Here is a 16669-nt window from a genome sequence, read left to right on the forward strand (position 1 = left end):
AACACATACACTCACACACACTTACTAGCACACAATGCAAACTTGTGGGTGCAAAAGAATAACCATGGAAGGTAAGAAATAATGCATCATATGATACAAGTGAAGAGATGCGTAAAACCATACAGTTAAAGGATCATTTCACCCAAATAAAAATACGTTTTTTTGTGAATTTGGGTGAACCAACCCTTTAATCACATTAGTACAATCAACTCACACTACAAGCTACTGTTCGTCCTGTTTTTAACCCATGAATGTAGCCAGCAACATGACACACAAAGGTCCAATCACTACTAGCAGCAACACAGGTTACTCATGGACATCTCACTACCTCAGTAGTGTGCGTTGATGGTACTGTGTGTAAGCATTAATACATCTATACGAAGATCTGCACAATGAGACTAATCTAATTAATCCTTCATGTGTGCTGTAAAACTCAAAATTGTTCACATTGAGGATCACATCAATAATAATTCCAGTGGAGAGAAGCAAGTGAGGCCGTCTGGGGGCCACACACGGAGGCTGTATCTGCAATCTCAAGTACAATGACGCTAAGAGAGTGAGCATAGTAGAGCTGCATAGTAAGCCCAATACTGCCCTTCACTTCCACAGTAGTCGGGCACGCTTTTACTGCTGCACACCAGCACTCCAACCTGTTAAGCACTCAAGTGTTTGAATAACTTATCAGCGTGAGTTCAAATACACTGCAACAGCTCATGCTGTTAAAGTGAGATGATAATTTAGCATTGTTAGCTAAGCCATAAACTTTAAGTTTGTGGTGAAAATCAACACAGACATCAACAGGCTAGGTTCTTGTGTCATGTTTTGATAGAGGGAAAGTTACCTCTAGAGTTACGAGGATAAATGAGATGACGGCAAAACACTGTTTTTGTCTTTTGTAATATTTGAAACATGGCATAAAAATGCAAAACAACAACAACAACAACAAAACAAATGTATCCAAAGCAGAGAGCAAGTACCTTTCCATTCCAAGACAAGGACATCCAAGAGCACATAAAACATTGACAAACAAAAAAGCGGTTCCATTTTTTAAAACTGGTTGAAATGCAGTTATTTTGTTTTCTTCTTCAACAACAAGGGAAGGGAATCAACAAAATAATTACCATTTTTTGTTTTGTTATACTGGTCTGTATTTAATTAATGTGCGCTTATGAAGAGCATATTCCTGGCTACTTCCTCCACACTGGCTGAACTGTACAACATGTCCAGAGTAAACTCAAGAGGATTGTCCTCGCCTGTAAAACTAGCCTGGATTCTCTCAAACTGAGGAAAAAGATGAGATGAGATGAGGATTCTAGAGAGACATTGAAAAGTGCTATAGGAACGACACCATTGTTTGAGAACAGGTAACAACTAACAGGCCTCTCCTCGAAAAGAAAATGCACTACATGTTTGCATTTTGCCTTTACTGGGCAGACAAATGCAACACAATCACGTTATGTAGGTAGTTTATATATCTATCAATATTAGAATTTGTTAATGATATTTATTTTCAATTCACAACATGGGTCAGTGTTTTACTTCATTGCCTTTAGTGAAGTTATTCCTTCTGTTTATTTACATTCCAGTAGTTAGAATGGTGGGTTATATTCTGGTTTAGTTTGGGGACTTTTTACCCTTCATCTAACCTTAGTGATTACTCTTCTTCCACACGTGGCGAACACGAACATATACAGGATCAGAGGTCGATGTCAGCATGTAGACTTCACTAGCAGATATCATTCATGTAGATATTTAGTGTATAGGCGGAAATGCATGTAAATTCCTTCATTGTGAGGACATTGTGACCAGCATTCGGGATGCTAAAAACCGTCAGGTGAGTGTGTCTATGTTCACGATATGTAAAAGGTTCACTAAGGGCACCTGAAACCACACAGTACCAGTGTACGACTCTACGTTTCTGCAAGGTTTGTTGTGACAGGTCCACCAGAGCTCCGCCTCCTCCTGCAGCCATTGTGTATCTTAGTCTACACATCATATTTTCACACAAGGCACGTCTCTCATTCACCTCCCTCCCTACCTCCACCTGTTTCCTCTGTTTATCCTGCCTCAAACAGCCTCAAGCAGTGATTTCTTTTCACTAACTTGAGAACCCTCGTCAGACATGTCAGCTAAACCTGCCATCTTTGTATTCTGGTCCTCGAGTGGCTCTGAGGGATGCAGGGAATGCTGCATGATACTATTAAATATTTTGAAAACTGATCATCAGCGTGACAGCTAAGCCTACTGCTGGAGGGGGTCTTATGTCCACTAGGTACTAACGATTGGAATTATCGTACTTCTCCTTCATTATTAGTATTGTTAGAGGCAGAATATACTGTCAGTCAGGTTCTCTGAATCTGAGCTTCCAGAGGCGACACGCATAACCGAAGGGAGAAAAGGATGGAATTAAAATGAAAATAGGGCAGCCATTTCTTTGCCATTGCTAAACCCAGATCCCCAAACCAACAAGAGGAGCTTTTCGATCCTCCTCCCCGTGCCAGACCCTTTGGTTATAAAACAGAACTGCCAACTTATTTTTAACAACCACTCGCGCCACTGAGATAAAGGTCATCAACGTGCTGTCTCTGTTCTCTTCTGGCGAGCAGGTCGTCGTGCTAGCTGGTGTGCAGTTGTTCTCATTCTCTTTTTCTCCATCTCTGAACAGGGGCAGGGTTACATATACTGTCTAGGTGGGGGGGAAGACTTTAACCGTTCAGGAGGTAGACTACCAGCTCGTAGGTGCACATCATGATGGCGGTGTTGGGGATCTGTCGTACCAGGTGGGTGGTGAGGCCACGGTACAGGGCGCGGTAACCCTCCTCTTTGGGCACTGTTGTTAAAGTCTGGAAGAAGGATTTATACTTGGTGCCCTCCTCGCGTAGCCTGGTGCGTATCACTTCTACAAAGTAGAGATTAAAGCGAATGGTTAAAAGGACAGGAGGAAGGATGAAAAATCAGCTGAATTTGGCTAATTGCTACACACAAACTCTTACCATGAGGATAAGCAATAGATGTGGCACAGGTCTTGGAGGTGGCAGCAGCAAGCATCATCCCCACAAAGTCTGAAGCGTCTCTGGACGACTCCTCTTCCTCATCCATGTTCTGCGGTGCCTTGGCCTCCAAGAGGCGACGCTTGATATTTTCATAAATCACAAAGTGGATCACAGTCTCTGAGATACCGGCATAGGATGCCGACATACCTCTGTAGAAGCCTCGCAGGCCATCTGCCTGATACACCCGCCGTATGCACTCAAATGCATTCATCCTTCGCTCACCTCGATTCCTGAGACGAGACAAGAAAAATATGAAGGCACATGTTAAAGGACTCACTCTGCCTATTTGAAAATGTCCATGTAGATGCAAACGCCATAACACAATAACAACAACACGGACTACTGTAAAAATGTAAAGACAGACTCCTAGATTATATCACAGGATTCAGTGTGCATGACAAGCTGCGCTCTTGTAGGAGAAGCAGACAAACAAGGTCACATACCAGGATCACGTTTGATGATCAGCTCAGTGATCAGATCGATACCTTAGTCACATGCAGCCTTCATGAAATTTACAAACACCACAGTCAGTGTTATCAGGTCCTTACTTAACTTGAACCTGTCAACTTTAGCCTCCCATGTAAAGAATTAAATGTGATTATAACATCTTCAATCCTACATTATATAAACTCTGGTTCACTCAAAAAAATGAGACGATCTCTGCGAACATTACTTTGACATTTCAAATCCTTCAAACAGAGGCTTTATAAAGCTGCAGAACAAGTTTAATAAGGCCGATAATTAGCAAGGAACTTTTTGTGCTGCAGAAATGGAACACAACGTGGTGCACAAGGGGGACAGAGGGAGGTAAGAGGAGTATTCAAGTGTGGAAATGCAGTTCTCCGTGCCAGATATTTTTGAGCTGCTGCTTTTTAAATATAAAGATGGAATCTGGAATAAAAGCAACAAGTATTCCTGTAATGGCACACCAGAGTATGTGGAAATCCGTTTGTTGTCATGAGCATTTGCTTTAATGAAAAATACATCAATGGCCTTAAAATAGTACATCAACTGATAGTCCCTCTCTTGGGAACTTACATTTGTAAAGTTCACACTCTTGTGACATTGACATATTTACCTAGCATCCAGCTGTAGACGGGTCTTTATGAGCCATATTGGATTAGTTGCTGTGATGGCTGTAAAACCTGTCGAGAAAAAAAAAAGTACAGGATTATATTTTGTTCAAAATCTAAAAATGCTGCTGCAGATAAACTGTCCACAAACTAACACTCTAAGTCAAATGTAAATGTTCTTTAAGCTGCATTCATGTTCTCAAAGTTAAAACAATGCTAAAATGTTCTCTCAATAAAATTAAAATATTAAGTCACAAAGGCAGCTTAGAGATAGCTAGCCCCTCTATAGACTGTCCTATGTGTGTTAGTAGAGGAGAAACTGAATGCTATAAAAATGTAATGTGGTGTAAACAACTGTAATAACCTGCCTCTTATGCAATTGCCTACATGGTAATGGAGTAAAGAACAGAAAGGCACAGAGAGAAAGAGAAGAACCAGATGTAACAAGAAGCACAGATCTGTGGTGAGTACTCACGCAGACCCAAGTAACTCGTCAAAGATGCAGCTAGAGACCCCTGGTGGTGTGGGGGTCTCATGCCCTTGCGAGAGGAGAGCTACGGTAGAGTTAAAGCCTAAAACAGACACAGGCTTGTGTGTAGCAAAATCACCGGCATGCAACCATTTTTTTTTTTTTACCTCCCATTCCCCTGCCTATACCACAGGATTTAACCCACCATATCCCAAACTCATGTGAAATGATCATCTCCCACCAAGACAGCAGAAGGAACAGAATAAAGCTGAGGTCTTCTTAATTCAAAAATCCCTCGATATATAAATACAGAGAGACACCAAGTTTTGAGACTTGGGTTGGACATGTATGGAGTTTTAGTGGTGGAGATCAGGTACATCTGTTGTTAGCCATGGCAGAAGCCAGCCCTAACCTCTGCTGTAGGTATCATGTACCAATGCGCAGATGAGATTAATGGCTGCACAGTTGACACCTAATCGCCTGTCGGTTCAGCTCAGTCAGGTCTCACACTGCAGAATATGCAGAGCATTAAGTACGGACAAATGCTGACCTTGACTTGGTTGTTGAAAGGTCTGAGTCATGGTGTGCTAAAAGCAGCACAACACTGAACCCACATTGTAACGGTTCGGAGTTTTAAACTGGATCACAGTAACACGGAACTCTCATGTCATGATAACCTACGCTTGACATACAAAGTGTCAGAGAATAATGAAATAGTATGATCAATCTGGCCTTTTAAAAAGGTCCAATATGATGCTCATTTTCACGTTCCAGTGTTTTTATTTTGGGTGTCTACTATAAAATGTTTACATGCTTTAATGTAAACACATTTAGTATAACGATAATTGATAAGTGATAACTGAGAATATGTGATGGACCTGCTGTCTGTGTTGGGGCTATATGTCCTGATCACAGAGGCTAATTGTTATCTACAATGTATATGCATGATATCAGGGTAAACAGGCAAGCTGTAACCATGGTATTAACTGCGTGACAGGGTCACACAAACTCAGTGCTTCAGCTAACATGAACTGTCTTGCTCTAGTCGGGCTTAGATGTAAAAATGGGAACGCCTGAGGACTTCGTGTTGGGCTTGTTTACTTCTCTCTTGGACTCGGTCTGGTTCAGACAGTAAAATACTGCCTGAGCTGTACTTTAGCCTGCCCAGGCCTGTGAAAGCTGGAAAAACCAGTGTTTTCTAATCAGTTCTGCCGTTGTTTTTCAACCACGGTATTGCTGGGGGTGTGGCTGAGGGCATTGACTGTATAGTTGTGACATCACAACCTTACAGAAGTCCTGCTGACTTGTTTTAAGGCACAGTCTCTGAATATGTGCCGTCTGCATTTCTCTGTGGATTAACCATTTTTATACTTACAGTTCTTCTATTTATAATCAAAAAGACATGGAAATATCCCTTTAACGCGTTTGATTTTCATAACGCTGCTTTAAGATTGTCGAGCAGTATATCTTGGGAAAAGGTGAAGGAGACAGGTAAAGTTAGTTTTTTTAATACACAGGGTCCTCACAAAGGTAGTAGTGTGCTGACTCTGTCAGACGTTGTATGTCAACCTGTTACCTCACATATATAGTTACCTGCCATTCCAGCCGACACCATGTGTACCTGCGTGGAGTCAGGTTCCAACACACCATTCAGTTTCTCTTTGGCAGTGGAGTAAGCAGCAAAGTAGATTGCTCTGTGGGAAGTAACAGACAAAAAGGTCACTGTATGTTACACCAGTACAAGGCAAAACAAGTTATATATGGCATGTTTTTGTGTTTTAGTGCAAAGGTAATTAGTCTTTGCTAAATATCTGCCTGTGTTTGAGATGTAGCTTATTAATTACACAACAGCAACAAGTAAAACTGTCCCCATGTCAGGTTCAGCTTAATGAGCTTTAAAAATTCATTAAGTGTAAAGCCGAGAGCAGAACCAACAGTCTCAGCAAATCAGCCTAGTTAGACAAACGGTCTATTCAGAACAAAAAGCACGTAGCATGTTTTCATTTGTTTTCACTAATTAAAAAGGTCATAATGATCATGTTCGCACTCGTTTCTAAATACAAGAGTGTTTTTTCTTCTAAAAGCAAAATGTGCAATCTGGTTAATGTGTACAGTCATTCGTGAAATGTGCTTAGTCAGACTGTTAATGATACTTGAAGCTCATCAGTCACATTAGGAGACAGTGTTTGTGTGTGCATTCATCTTTAAATCTGCGTCACAGCTCGGCATTACCATTCATTCATGTAAGATCCTAACAAAACACTCTAAATATGCTTAGCACCGGCACCTGCTTTCTACAGGATTAGAAGCTACCCTCTGCCATTAGCCCCCACTTTGCCTCCATCATTACCACTGAGGAGTAATTAACGATAATGACTGTTATATGTTATTACCCAACTGCAGTCAGTAACAACAACAACATTTCCAAGACAAAGAACAAATGTTTTCAAAATGCTGCAGCTGTTGCCATGTTTCAGTGCAACAACTGCAGAGAAGGCCATGTAGATGAATGAGACCTACATGACCAGGTATCCCTAATGCTGCTTTGTCACCAAGAAACCTCGAGGAGTCCTACGGTGGTTACATAATAACACGGTTTCTAAGAGCCATGTCTCCTTGAAGACTAGTAAAAGACTAGTAAACCTTTATGTGTTTCGGTCAAATATGATGCAGCGATATCAGTAACCGAACAGTTGATATCAAAGTAGGGCTGAGCGATATGGCCTTACAATATTATTGCAATAATTTTAGGCTATCGAAATCTCCTCAAAAGGACCTCGTAAATGATACAACTGGGTGACGAAATCAAATATCACAATATTTTTGATATTGCGACAATATTGTAGGGATGAATGTTTCCCTACTTTCAAAAAATATTAACACAATGAGATTTTTGGTAATAAAGTAATAAGTATTAGAACAAATACAACAGTTTGGTAAGTTAAGAAAATGTCATCACTTTACTGTAATGCAGCCTTTATACCAGGAAAAGACAACACTTATCAACACATATCACAATATAATGATATCCAAAATCTAAGACGATATATAGTTTTATATCGCGATATTATCATAATATCAATATATTGCTTTGTATAACCTTATATCCCTAAACCACAGAACATAAGCATAAGCACAGCTGTAAATGATAACACTAACATCGACTCCCTTAAGTGTCCCACATTAAACCACGTCAGCCAAAGAGCATGCACAATACTTAGACCCTGGAAACAGCTCACCTGAATGAAAAGCAGCATTAGTTGCTGATTACAGAGCGCTTTCCTGCTATGACATGTTTAACTGTCTGCTGTGGAAAAGGTCTATTCACAGCAGCCAACGTTTGATTTGTTTGTCTACTCAGTGGTGGGTGGGGGAGGTGGGTGTCACATAAAAAACTGCTGTCAGTGCATACCTAATGTTGGCTTTCCTGCTAAATGTTGCATATCAAATGTCAACATGCTCATATTTAATAGTTAACATGCATTCTGACACGGTAATTAAAGGCATGTCGACATAATGTTAGCACAAGCTCAATGCATAGCTGTGACTTGGGTACAACTGAGGCAGATGAAACCAAGTCTGTCAATGTAAAGTGTCTGGAAGTAACAACATGACCCAACAACCTACTCACAGGGCTGTTACAATGGCTGTAGACTTTCACTCTTGTTTGTGGCATTTTTTATGTGGAACTACAATTGCACTCAGTGGAGCGTATACCTCCGCTAAGGCCCAACAGTCCCCTGTATCCCCATCAAATTGTACTCACTCATCAGTGCCAGCTATCTAAATATGCCAGATTCTTTTCATCAAGATCCATGCATTATTCTATGAGAAATTAACAATAATGTCAAAACATCTTGCAATGTCAAACGTGACAATAAATTGTTGGATCCATCCCTTTATCCGGATCCTCACAAAAAGTTAATGGGGTCTCTTCTAGATTGAGACCCATCCTCCATTCAAGTTTCATGGAAATCTGTTCAGTAGTTTTTGCGTAATCCTGTTGACAAACCAACCAACAAACGGACAGTGGTGAAACCATTACCTCTTTAAGCTATTAGTCATTACTAGAAAATAATCATGAGTCATAAGAATCAAAATGATATTCAGAAATGTATTTTATCAACTGACTAATTGGTTGATCTATAAAATTAAAAAAATACTGGACAAAAGACAACTTCCTAAAGCTCAACATAACTTCCTTTTAACAATCCCAAATATCGATAAATATAAGACCAATATTCATATTCACAATCAAATACGCTAAAAACAAATAAAATAGTAAGAAATTAATAATATAATTAGGTCCTTTTGCTTGAAACATGACAAATATAATATCAAATAATCCATTTAAAAAATATGCTGCTTAATTTACTGTCGTCTAATTGGTTGTTCAACTTACCATTTTCTGTTCTAAACACTAGATGAAAAACTTAGGAGGGATAGTGACACTCGAGACACTATTTGGCAGATAAACAATTCCATCAAATATTCAATTAGTCAGAGAGATCCTGTTACTATCAATTAACTGAGAAGATCTAACTGAGAACTAAAAGCTTCATAGTCTTTCAAATCATATTAAAAGGAATTAAACATTGGTTGACGATGATGACAATTAGAAGTGACATCTTACCTGGAAGGTGCCACACCCACCAAATTTGGCCCCAATCCCCTGAAGAGAGAGCGAGGTCCTTCTTTCTCCAATATCAATCTGAATATGAAACACACAGGAAAATGTACATTATGACTCTGAAATCACCTGCATGCTTTAGGATATTACTTTTTACTGGTGATTACACATTTTCTCTACATTAATTTCTGCAAGTCTAATTGAAATTCCAAAAGAATTCCCAAAGATATCAGGTAACAATTCAAGTTTTTTCCTCTTTTCCTTCAATCCACAAGCTTGGTAATGTCTTTTAGAAACTATGCTCCAGAGCAAGTTGAATTCTACCAACTCTATTGCCTTGAAGTTTGTTAAGGAAATTTAAAAGTTTTCAATGTTTGGGTCACCACTTTTTTAGCGCACACATGCTTGCAGGTGACAGGATACACAAAGGTTTCACGCCATTCTGGGGCTGCTCGACTATGACAAAAAACTTAATTACATTTATAATTATTTTTTCAATATTGAGATCACAATTATTTAACAAAAACTTTTAAAAAAACAAATTTTTAACAGTTCCTTGAACTTTTAATATTATAGGGAAAGGTTTTCCAGTTTAACCAGTTGCAGCATATCAATGCCATGTCAACAATGTCTGTGTATCTATAAATTGAAACACTTACTTTTCTGTTTCAGGAAAAAAAAAAATGTTAGAATTATACTGCCAGCTTACAGAACAAGATTTCTACTGCCATAGTGATTGGCACTTCGTTTAAATGTGGCTTAGTTCAGTGAGTTAAAGTTGCATGGTGCCATCAAACACACATTTTCCAGAGGCTTTGAGCAGCCAGGACATGCCCTCTTTAGAAGAGTACAGGCCATTCACTCTCTTATGGAGCGGATCTAATATCCTTCAATATCAAAACTGGAAATCTACCCAAATCAAAGAGGTACTTGACTTAGTGGACATAAAATATGAAAAGGCCAGAAATAACAGACACACAAGAGTCCAGAGGAATCAAAAAAGCATGAAAATCCCACACGATAAAGGAGTAATAATAGTTGGATTTGTAATCAAATTTCCTGCTTGGCTAAAGCAACTGATGTGTTCTCTGTGTTTAGTTTTCCCAAAGGGTGAGGAGTCGGGTTTCAGGGAGTGGTTTGCCTTGCCAGGGGGACATCAGCCAGACCAAACAACAACAGCAACAACATGAGAAAGATAGCATGAGTCTGCAGGCAAATGAGAGCAGGCAGGAGGAACCGTTTGCCACAAACATGAACAGCTCCACTCATTTTGGTTAAACCGCAAACAATCTCCATAATCATCAGTTCTGGGTGAGGTGCAAGTTTAGGCAGAAATGTGTAAAATCGACACAAAATATATACCAGATGTGGCGGATCCTGGTTCTGAATTGAAGTCAGTTCTAAATGATTAACAACACGAGGTATTTTTATGGACTTTTATCAGCTCTTTATCAGTTCCAGCAGATGACATTATGGTTATTATGAATATGGTTTTGGTGTTATTTATGGTTGGGAGTGTTGCCTCGCCTCACTGTCTTTTTATCATCTAGTAATCTATCAAAACTAATCTATCAGAACACCTGTTCAACAAGTATACACTTGCAGAAAAGCTAAATTTTCACCTCATGTTCATGGTCTCCCCATTCATCTCCAGTTTGCTTTAGCCACAGCACAGTTACGTATTAAGCTACTAGCACACTGTTATGAACAAGCTTAGCTTTAAGGGACAGTTTACCCTAAAGCTATTTTCTTTCTACCAAACTAGACCGGATCGCCGTGCAGAAGGGCGTATCCATTTACTCATGGACGAGAGGCTCATGCTTGTGACAATGCGGAATGTAAACATCATGGCGTCCTTCTCAGCTGAGCTGTAACCTCTGGTCCTTGAGTATATGCACGTTTTCTTCTGCACAATGATATGGAAAAAAATGGTTCCTACATGAAACTGCACACAACAAAGGAAGTGGTTTATCCTGAGTAACCAGGTCATGTTCCTGGAGTGTTTCGAATGTATTTTGTGGCGCTTTGTGCACCACAAGCTGAGTGCCCTATACTTCCATTATATTCAAGAGAAGACAGGCTTCTCAATGGCTGACATCGCCCAAACTCTGCAACTCACACCAAAAAGCCCTATGTAGATGGACAGATAGCACTACAGGTAAGAGGTAAAACGGATGAACTGTTGCTTTAAGATAACTGTATGAAATATAACTGTTTAGCCCAATATGTGCAGTAAAACTGAGCAAAATCTTCCTGGACTTCGTGGCTGAGAAGGCAGCCCCCACTCAGTCTACCAGCAGTACCATCCAAGCAGTGAAAAATGGGGAGGATGAGTGAGTGATAGTGACTGATTTCTATGTTCTACACTATTTCTCAACTGCACTCAGTGTTTTGATGTGAAGGATATTATTTATTTTATTAAGGTTTCCAGGGAGATATTATTGAGGGATTTTTTTGGATATATTTAAGATAAAATTAAATCATAACCCTGTTCTTAATGTATTTATTTAAGATAGTAATATATTTTTTCAAATCTATTCCTCCTATGTAATAAAAAGGAACAGATTATCGTGTCAATACAGTAACAGACTGATTAGGAGTAGCAATATCATAATGATACCCATCCCTAGATGTAAGACATGTTGGTCTGACAGTGAGAAATGTACCCACTTGAGGAAGTGCAGGGGGCCAGGCGGGGACACGCGTGCCACACTAGGTCCGTTGACAGTACTGAGCTGGACCTCAGACACATAGAGGGTGAGGGAGGACGACTGCAGACGGGTCTTCACTACTTCCAGTGGACAAGTCAATATGGCTCCGACCGTACCCCCACATCTGGCAGAAAAAAAGAGATGGAGAAGGTGGAGGTGACATAGCAAACAATAGCCAGTCTCAGCTGACAGGCTGAGAGTGAAACTGAATGTCCTTATTAGATGACAGCAACGGTCAGGATGGTAGTAGGTGTGCAATGTGTTGATTTTCTTGCATTCATAAATTAGCAAGTGACGTTGTTGAGGGAATTCTAACGATTCCTGGCATGTAGACAAGAAACGGCACAGTGTGGGAGCAGAAAGCCAGTCAGGAATGCTTTGTGTTTCTTTGGGAATAACAGCAAGCTTCTGTTCAGTGTCCCACTATAGTCCAAACTCACAGATGTATATATTTTTTACATAAGAATGAACCAAAGAGGAACCACATAACAACTGCTAAAACTTTTGTTTCAAGAGTGAGAGTAGGGCCTTCTTGTAGGACCATTCAGCTGATACAGAAATAAATATCTGCAGAGATGAAAACCATTAAAACACTTCTTGGAACACCTTTAAATGCATTTTACATGAAGGAAACTTGTTGCTGTTTTACGTAATCCTTACCTTCTACCATGTGAAACTGTTAAAATGTGATTGCTTTTTATGTGAAACTGCTCATATTGAAACTTGCTCTTCTTCCCTGGAAGAGGAGATCTTGTATGTCAATGAGACCTTCCTGGCTAAATAAAGGGGATCATAAATAAAACCACATTATGTTTCTCATTTTGCTGACCTGCTTATCGAAATCCACATTTTGACAAAAGGTGAATTCTAAAACTAATCACTGAAAGTTTTCACGTCTACAAATTCACAAAACTATGAGCCAAGATCTTCAAGACAAGCATAACCTGACGCCCTGTGCAAACAATCTGCTACAGTCAGGTTTAGGGCATCAGTTTATTACCCGCTCAGGTATTTCAGCACACAAAAACAATATCTACAAAGACGATATAAATAAGGTGAACCTGACCTGAATATACTGGGAAGGGCAGGGCTGGACTAGAGGGTATCAAAAGCAAGAGCGACCGCGGTTATCTTTAGTTTGGGTTAATTTTCAATCAGCACCAAAGCAGAAATAGAGCGTCCTGCCAACGCAGGCTGAGTGGTGCAAGACTGCTACTGCACAAACCAACAAAAAAAGCAAAACATTGGCATAGGAATAGCATGCATGTATGAGTCAGGTTTGATCTCCCTTGGATGAAATACGACTGTTTGTGCGAACAGCATGACAGTCACTGCTGTCCTGAAAAACTGATGTGCTCATTCACACTCACAGGAAATGATCATAGTTAACTCTGCATTTTAGCTCGTCACCTGGACAGTGTGCTGGAGGAAAGACTGAATGATTCTGCAAAATGTTATCTTTATATGGGCCTGTCAACACACAGCTGTGTTGTGTCTGTTTCTGAGGCTGCAGTTAAACACGAATCGAAGTATCACAACTTTTCTATAACAGTTTCAGATTGCAGATTGAGATTTGAGCAAAATGAATCCAGCTGTGGCAGTCTAGTATGACAGCGAAGACAAGACTGTGACACTCTTTACGATCTTGCATCAGTCACATCCGAGCACAGGAACCTGTTTGTTTGTTTGTTTGTTTGTTTGTGGTTTCTGGACGGTATTTTCTGATCGTCCTTTAGGGCCAGTATGCCCGCGTTTGTTTTGAACATTATGGCCGATAGTAGGCTCTCCTTTAGACTTCAAGCTTCTTGAAACGACGACAGATGTGGCTCATGTTTAACTGTATGTTCTCGTATGAAATGTCACAACTGCTAAGAGTCGCTCACAATGATCAGAGCACACGCTTCACGTAGCCAGCCATTTCATTCATACATTGAAATGTCATTGCAACTTGTGACATTGAGCGCAACTCCTACGGGTGCACATGGATGGGCAAGCTTGGTTAGCTGTCATCTGACACGCTGATGCTACCGCTGATCTTCATGTTAACATTATACCACGAACTAAATCCCAACATCATGAACGCCCCAAATACAAACATCCCACTCTGTGTAGCCATACTGGCTAGCAACGCCAGTTAGCCCTGAGCTCGGGGCTAGCTAGCTCGGCTACTGCATGCAAGTGACATGAGAATATACTCACCCTCCAGCAAACAGATGAACTAAGGTATCTCTTTGACTCATTATGTATCATATTCGGGAACCGTCCAAGGGGCACCACACGGGGACAATGGGAGCGGACGTAAAGAAAAAGGGGGGGAAACGACCCCAACCTAGCGAGCAAAAGGTACTCAATACGTCTGTGTTGTGGTGGAGGTCAGCTGCGTGGAAAAAAAACGAGGGTATGTAACAGCTAACTTAGCTAGCTCACGTTAGCTGCCAAGGCTAACGGGTTTCCGGTGGTAAAGGTCGATGTCAGAGCGACAGGTCTGCGTCTCCTTCTACTCAAGCCGGGCAAAGCTTCACCATAGTGTGAGTGTCTTTAATATCGGTGCGTAATTCCAGTCCTGCAGTAATAATAGCGACTGTGGACACAACTCGGCCTCATTCACGTTGACGTGCCTTGGCTCTCTGAAATCCCTGCGGGTCAGGTCGCAATGTTTATCGTCGAATGGGAAGCCGCAAAACAGAGGCGCTGATTGGCTGCGGTGTCCCGTTAGCCCGCCCTGTCACTACTCTTTCACGTGATATCGCTTTTATTTTGAAAGGCAGAGATCATCGGTGAGACTGGAGCTCTCAGTGTGATGTGATGTGATGATGAAGAGGATGGAAACATCACTCTCTTCTGCCTGTGCTTGGGCAGGCTACAGTAGACAGTTAGTTCACTTTAATCACACAATAGGCAACACATAGTGCAGTGACCACACACTGCGTAGCTGTAAAACCTAAAAAAAAAAACTACACAGTAGTCTTGTTGAACACTCCTAAAGAATACAGCAGGTGGGTTTTACTCTCAGAAGTTGACTGTGAGCATTTTTTGCAGCATGATTCTACATTCACAACTACAGAGGTTGGAATGGAGAAAGTATGCAGGCTTTAGTCTGAAGGCTGGTCTTCTATTGTCTTCAGAAATACCTTGGCCTGAACAGGGACTTGACTCTTAACGTCTGATTGTCTACTGACATTGCAGTATGTGAGGAATCATTCCATCACCATTCAGCATTATTAATAGACAGATTTACCCTTTATTATTGTTCCCCAAGCAAAGTTGTGCCATTACCCAGTAGGAGCAGTATGCTACTGTATAGAGGGTGGCAGGGATGATATATTTTTGGAGGCTAACATGGAAAATAGCATCGCCCTGGTTGCCTTGACAAAAGGCTAAAGTGATTTTTCAACTTATTTGCTCTCAGCAGGAGAATTGTCACAATTGAACACCACTTTAATGACTTTTTTAAGCGTAAATGCAATCGCCAGAACTAAAAAGCTTATGCTGGGACTACATAGCGGTCGCATGACTTCAGCGTCACCGCCACAGAGCTCCTTAATGCGCTATACACACTTCACTGTAAATTGATCTATCTGCAAGTTGTTAAGGTAGAGCTAAAAAGTTTGTAACCGAAGTGAGTAGATGAGTTTCTGTGTTCGACATAACGCCGTTTAATGTCCTCTGTAGTCTCATGTAGCCACTTGTAAGCATTTAGCCATTTTTTTAAACATGTAAACACTTTATAATTCAAACATGGGGTATTTACTGACATATTTTATGCCATAAAACAAAATGTGAAAATCTCTTAAGCTTGTGTTAGCCACAGACTTTCAGGCACTTTACCAAAAATCCATTCAAAAAACCACTGCTTTGAGACGAGAGAACTGGAAGTGCAAAAACTTAATTCCAGGTTTAAGGACTCATTACTGTGTCACTCAGTACAGACTGCAGCTATGGTGAGCCTGTGATAGCCCACTGAAGGCATACTCGCCAACCCTCCTGATTTTCGCGGGAGACTCTTGTTTTTCATCCCTCTCCCGGGTTTTCTCCCGTGGTCACAATTCTTCCTTATTTCGCCCGATTCATGCAATTTTTTCACACTTTTCCCCTTTTAGTTACTGCAACCTATTTTTCTATTTTTTTTTATTCAACCTCGAAAAACCATTGAGGACGTATACTCATTTACAATGGTGTCGAGATACAAAGCAGTTAAACCAAAAGACAAAATTAAAAATACAGGGTAAGTATGCTCAAGTACAAACAGGGTAAAACAATGTGGGATAAAGCAGATTAAAAATAAATACAAGATTGAAAACAGATGAATTTACAGTAACTAATAATTAAAAGCATTTGCAATCAAATAATCCATGTATAAGGTGCACTGTAAGAAAATGACATTTTACCTAATTCTGTTCTGACTAATGGAGTGTGGAGCAACAACGTACTCAGTGAGCCAGCGCCATGATTATGTGGTAATCTGTTCTGGGAGAAGAATTCCTGTTTCTTAAAGGAAAGGGGCTGTAATATCTGCTATGTTGATTTTTCTGTCAATCATCGAGAGGCTGACAAAAACAGGGCAGTGGCGTGCGATCTATGTAAGTTTACAGTAGAGGGCGAACTATTCTGCTGTGTGTTCAGAATTCAAAGTAAAAGTAGAATTATTTGACTTAAAAATGCTGTTGCATTTTACTGAATATTTATATATTTGTATTCTTTAAATGTCACCAGAATGCAAGAAAAACAGTCCT

The 16669-nt window shown here is 40.3% G+C and overlaps 1 protein-coding gene across 1 annotated transcript; it reads right to left on the reverse strand.

Annotated features, from left to right (window-relative positions):
* Positions 1-878: 878 nt before the first annotated feature.
* On the reverse strand, positions 879-14565 carry LOC140992144 (solute carrier family 25 member 36-A-like). The gene is made up of 7 exons (XM_073462412.1): positions 14136-14565; positions 11896-12060; positions 9229-9306; positions 6189-6289; positions 4132-4198; positions 2994-3283; positions 879-2899 (listed from the first exon to the last, which is right to left on the reverse strand). The coding sequence occupies exons 1-7, from the start codon at positions 14174-14176 to the stop codon at positions 2706-2708; spliced, it is 936 nt and encodes a 311-aa protein (XP_073318513.1). The 5' UTR covers positions 14177-14565; the 3' UTR covers positions 879-2705.
* Between the last annotated feature and the right edge of the window lie 2104 nt (positions 14566-16669).

This window comes from Pagrus major, chromosome 2, assembly GCF_040436345.1.
Source record: "Pagrus major chromosome 2, Pma_NU_1.0".
NCBI classification, from domain to species: Eukaryota; Metazoa; Chordata; class Actinopteri; order Spariformes; family Sparidae; genus Pagrus; species Pagrus major.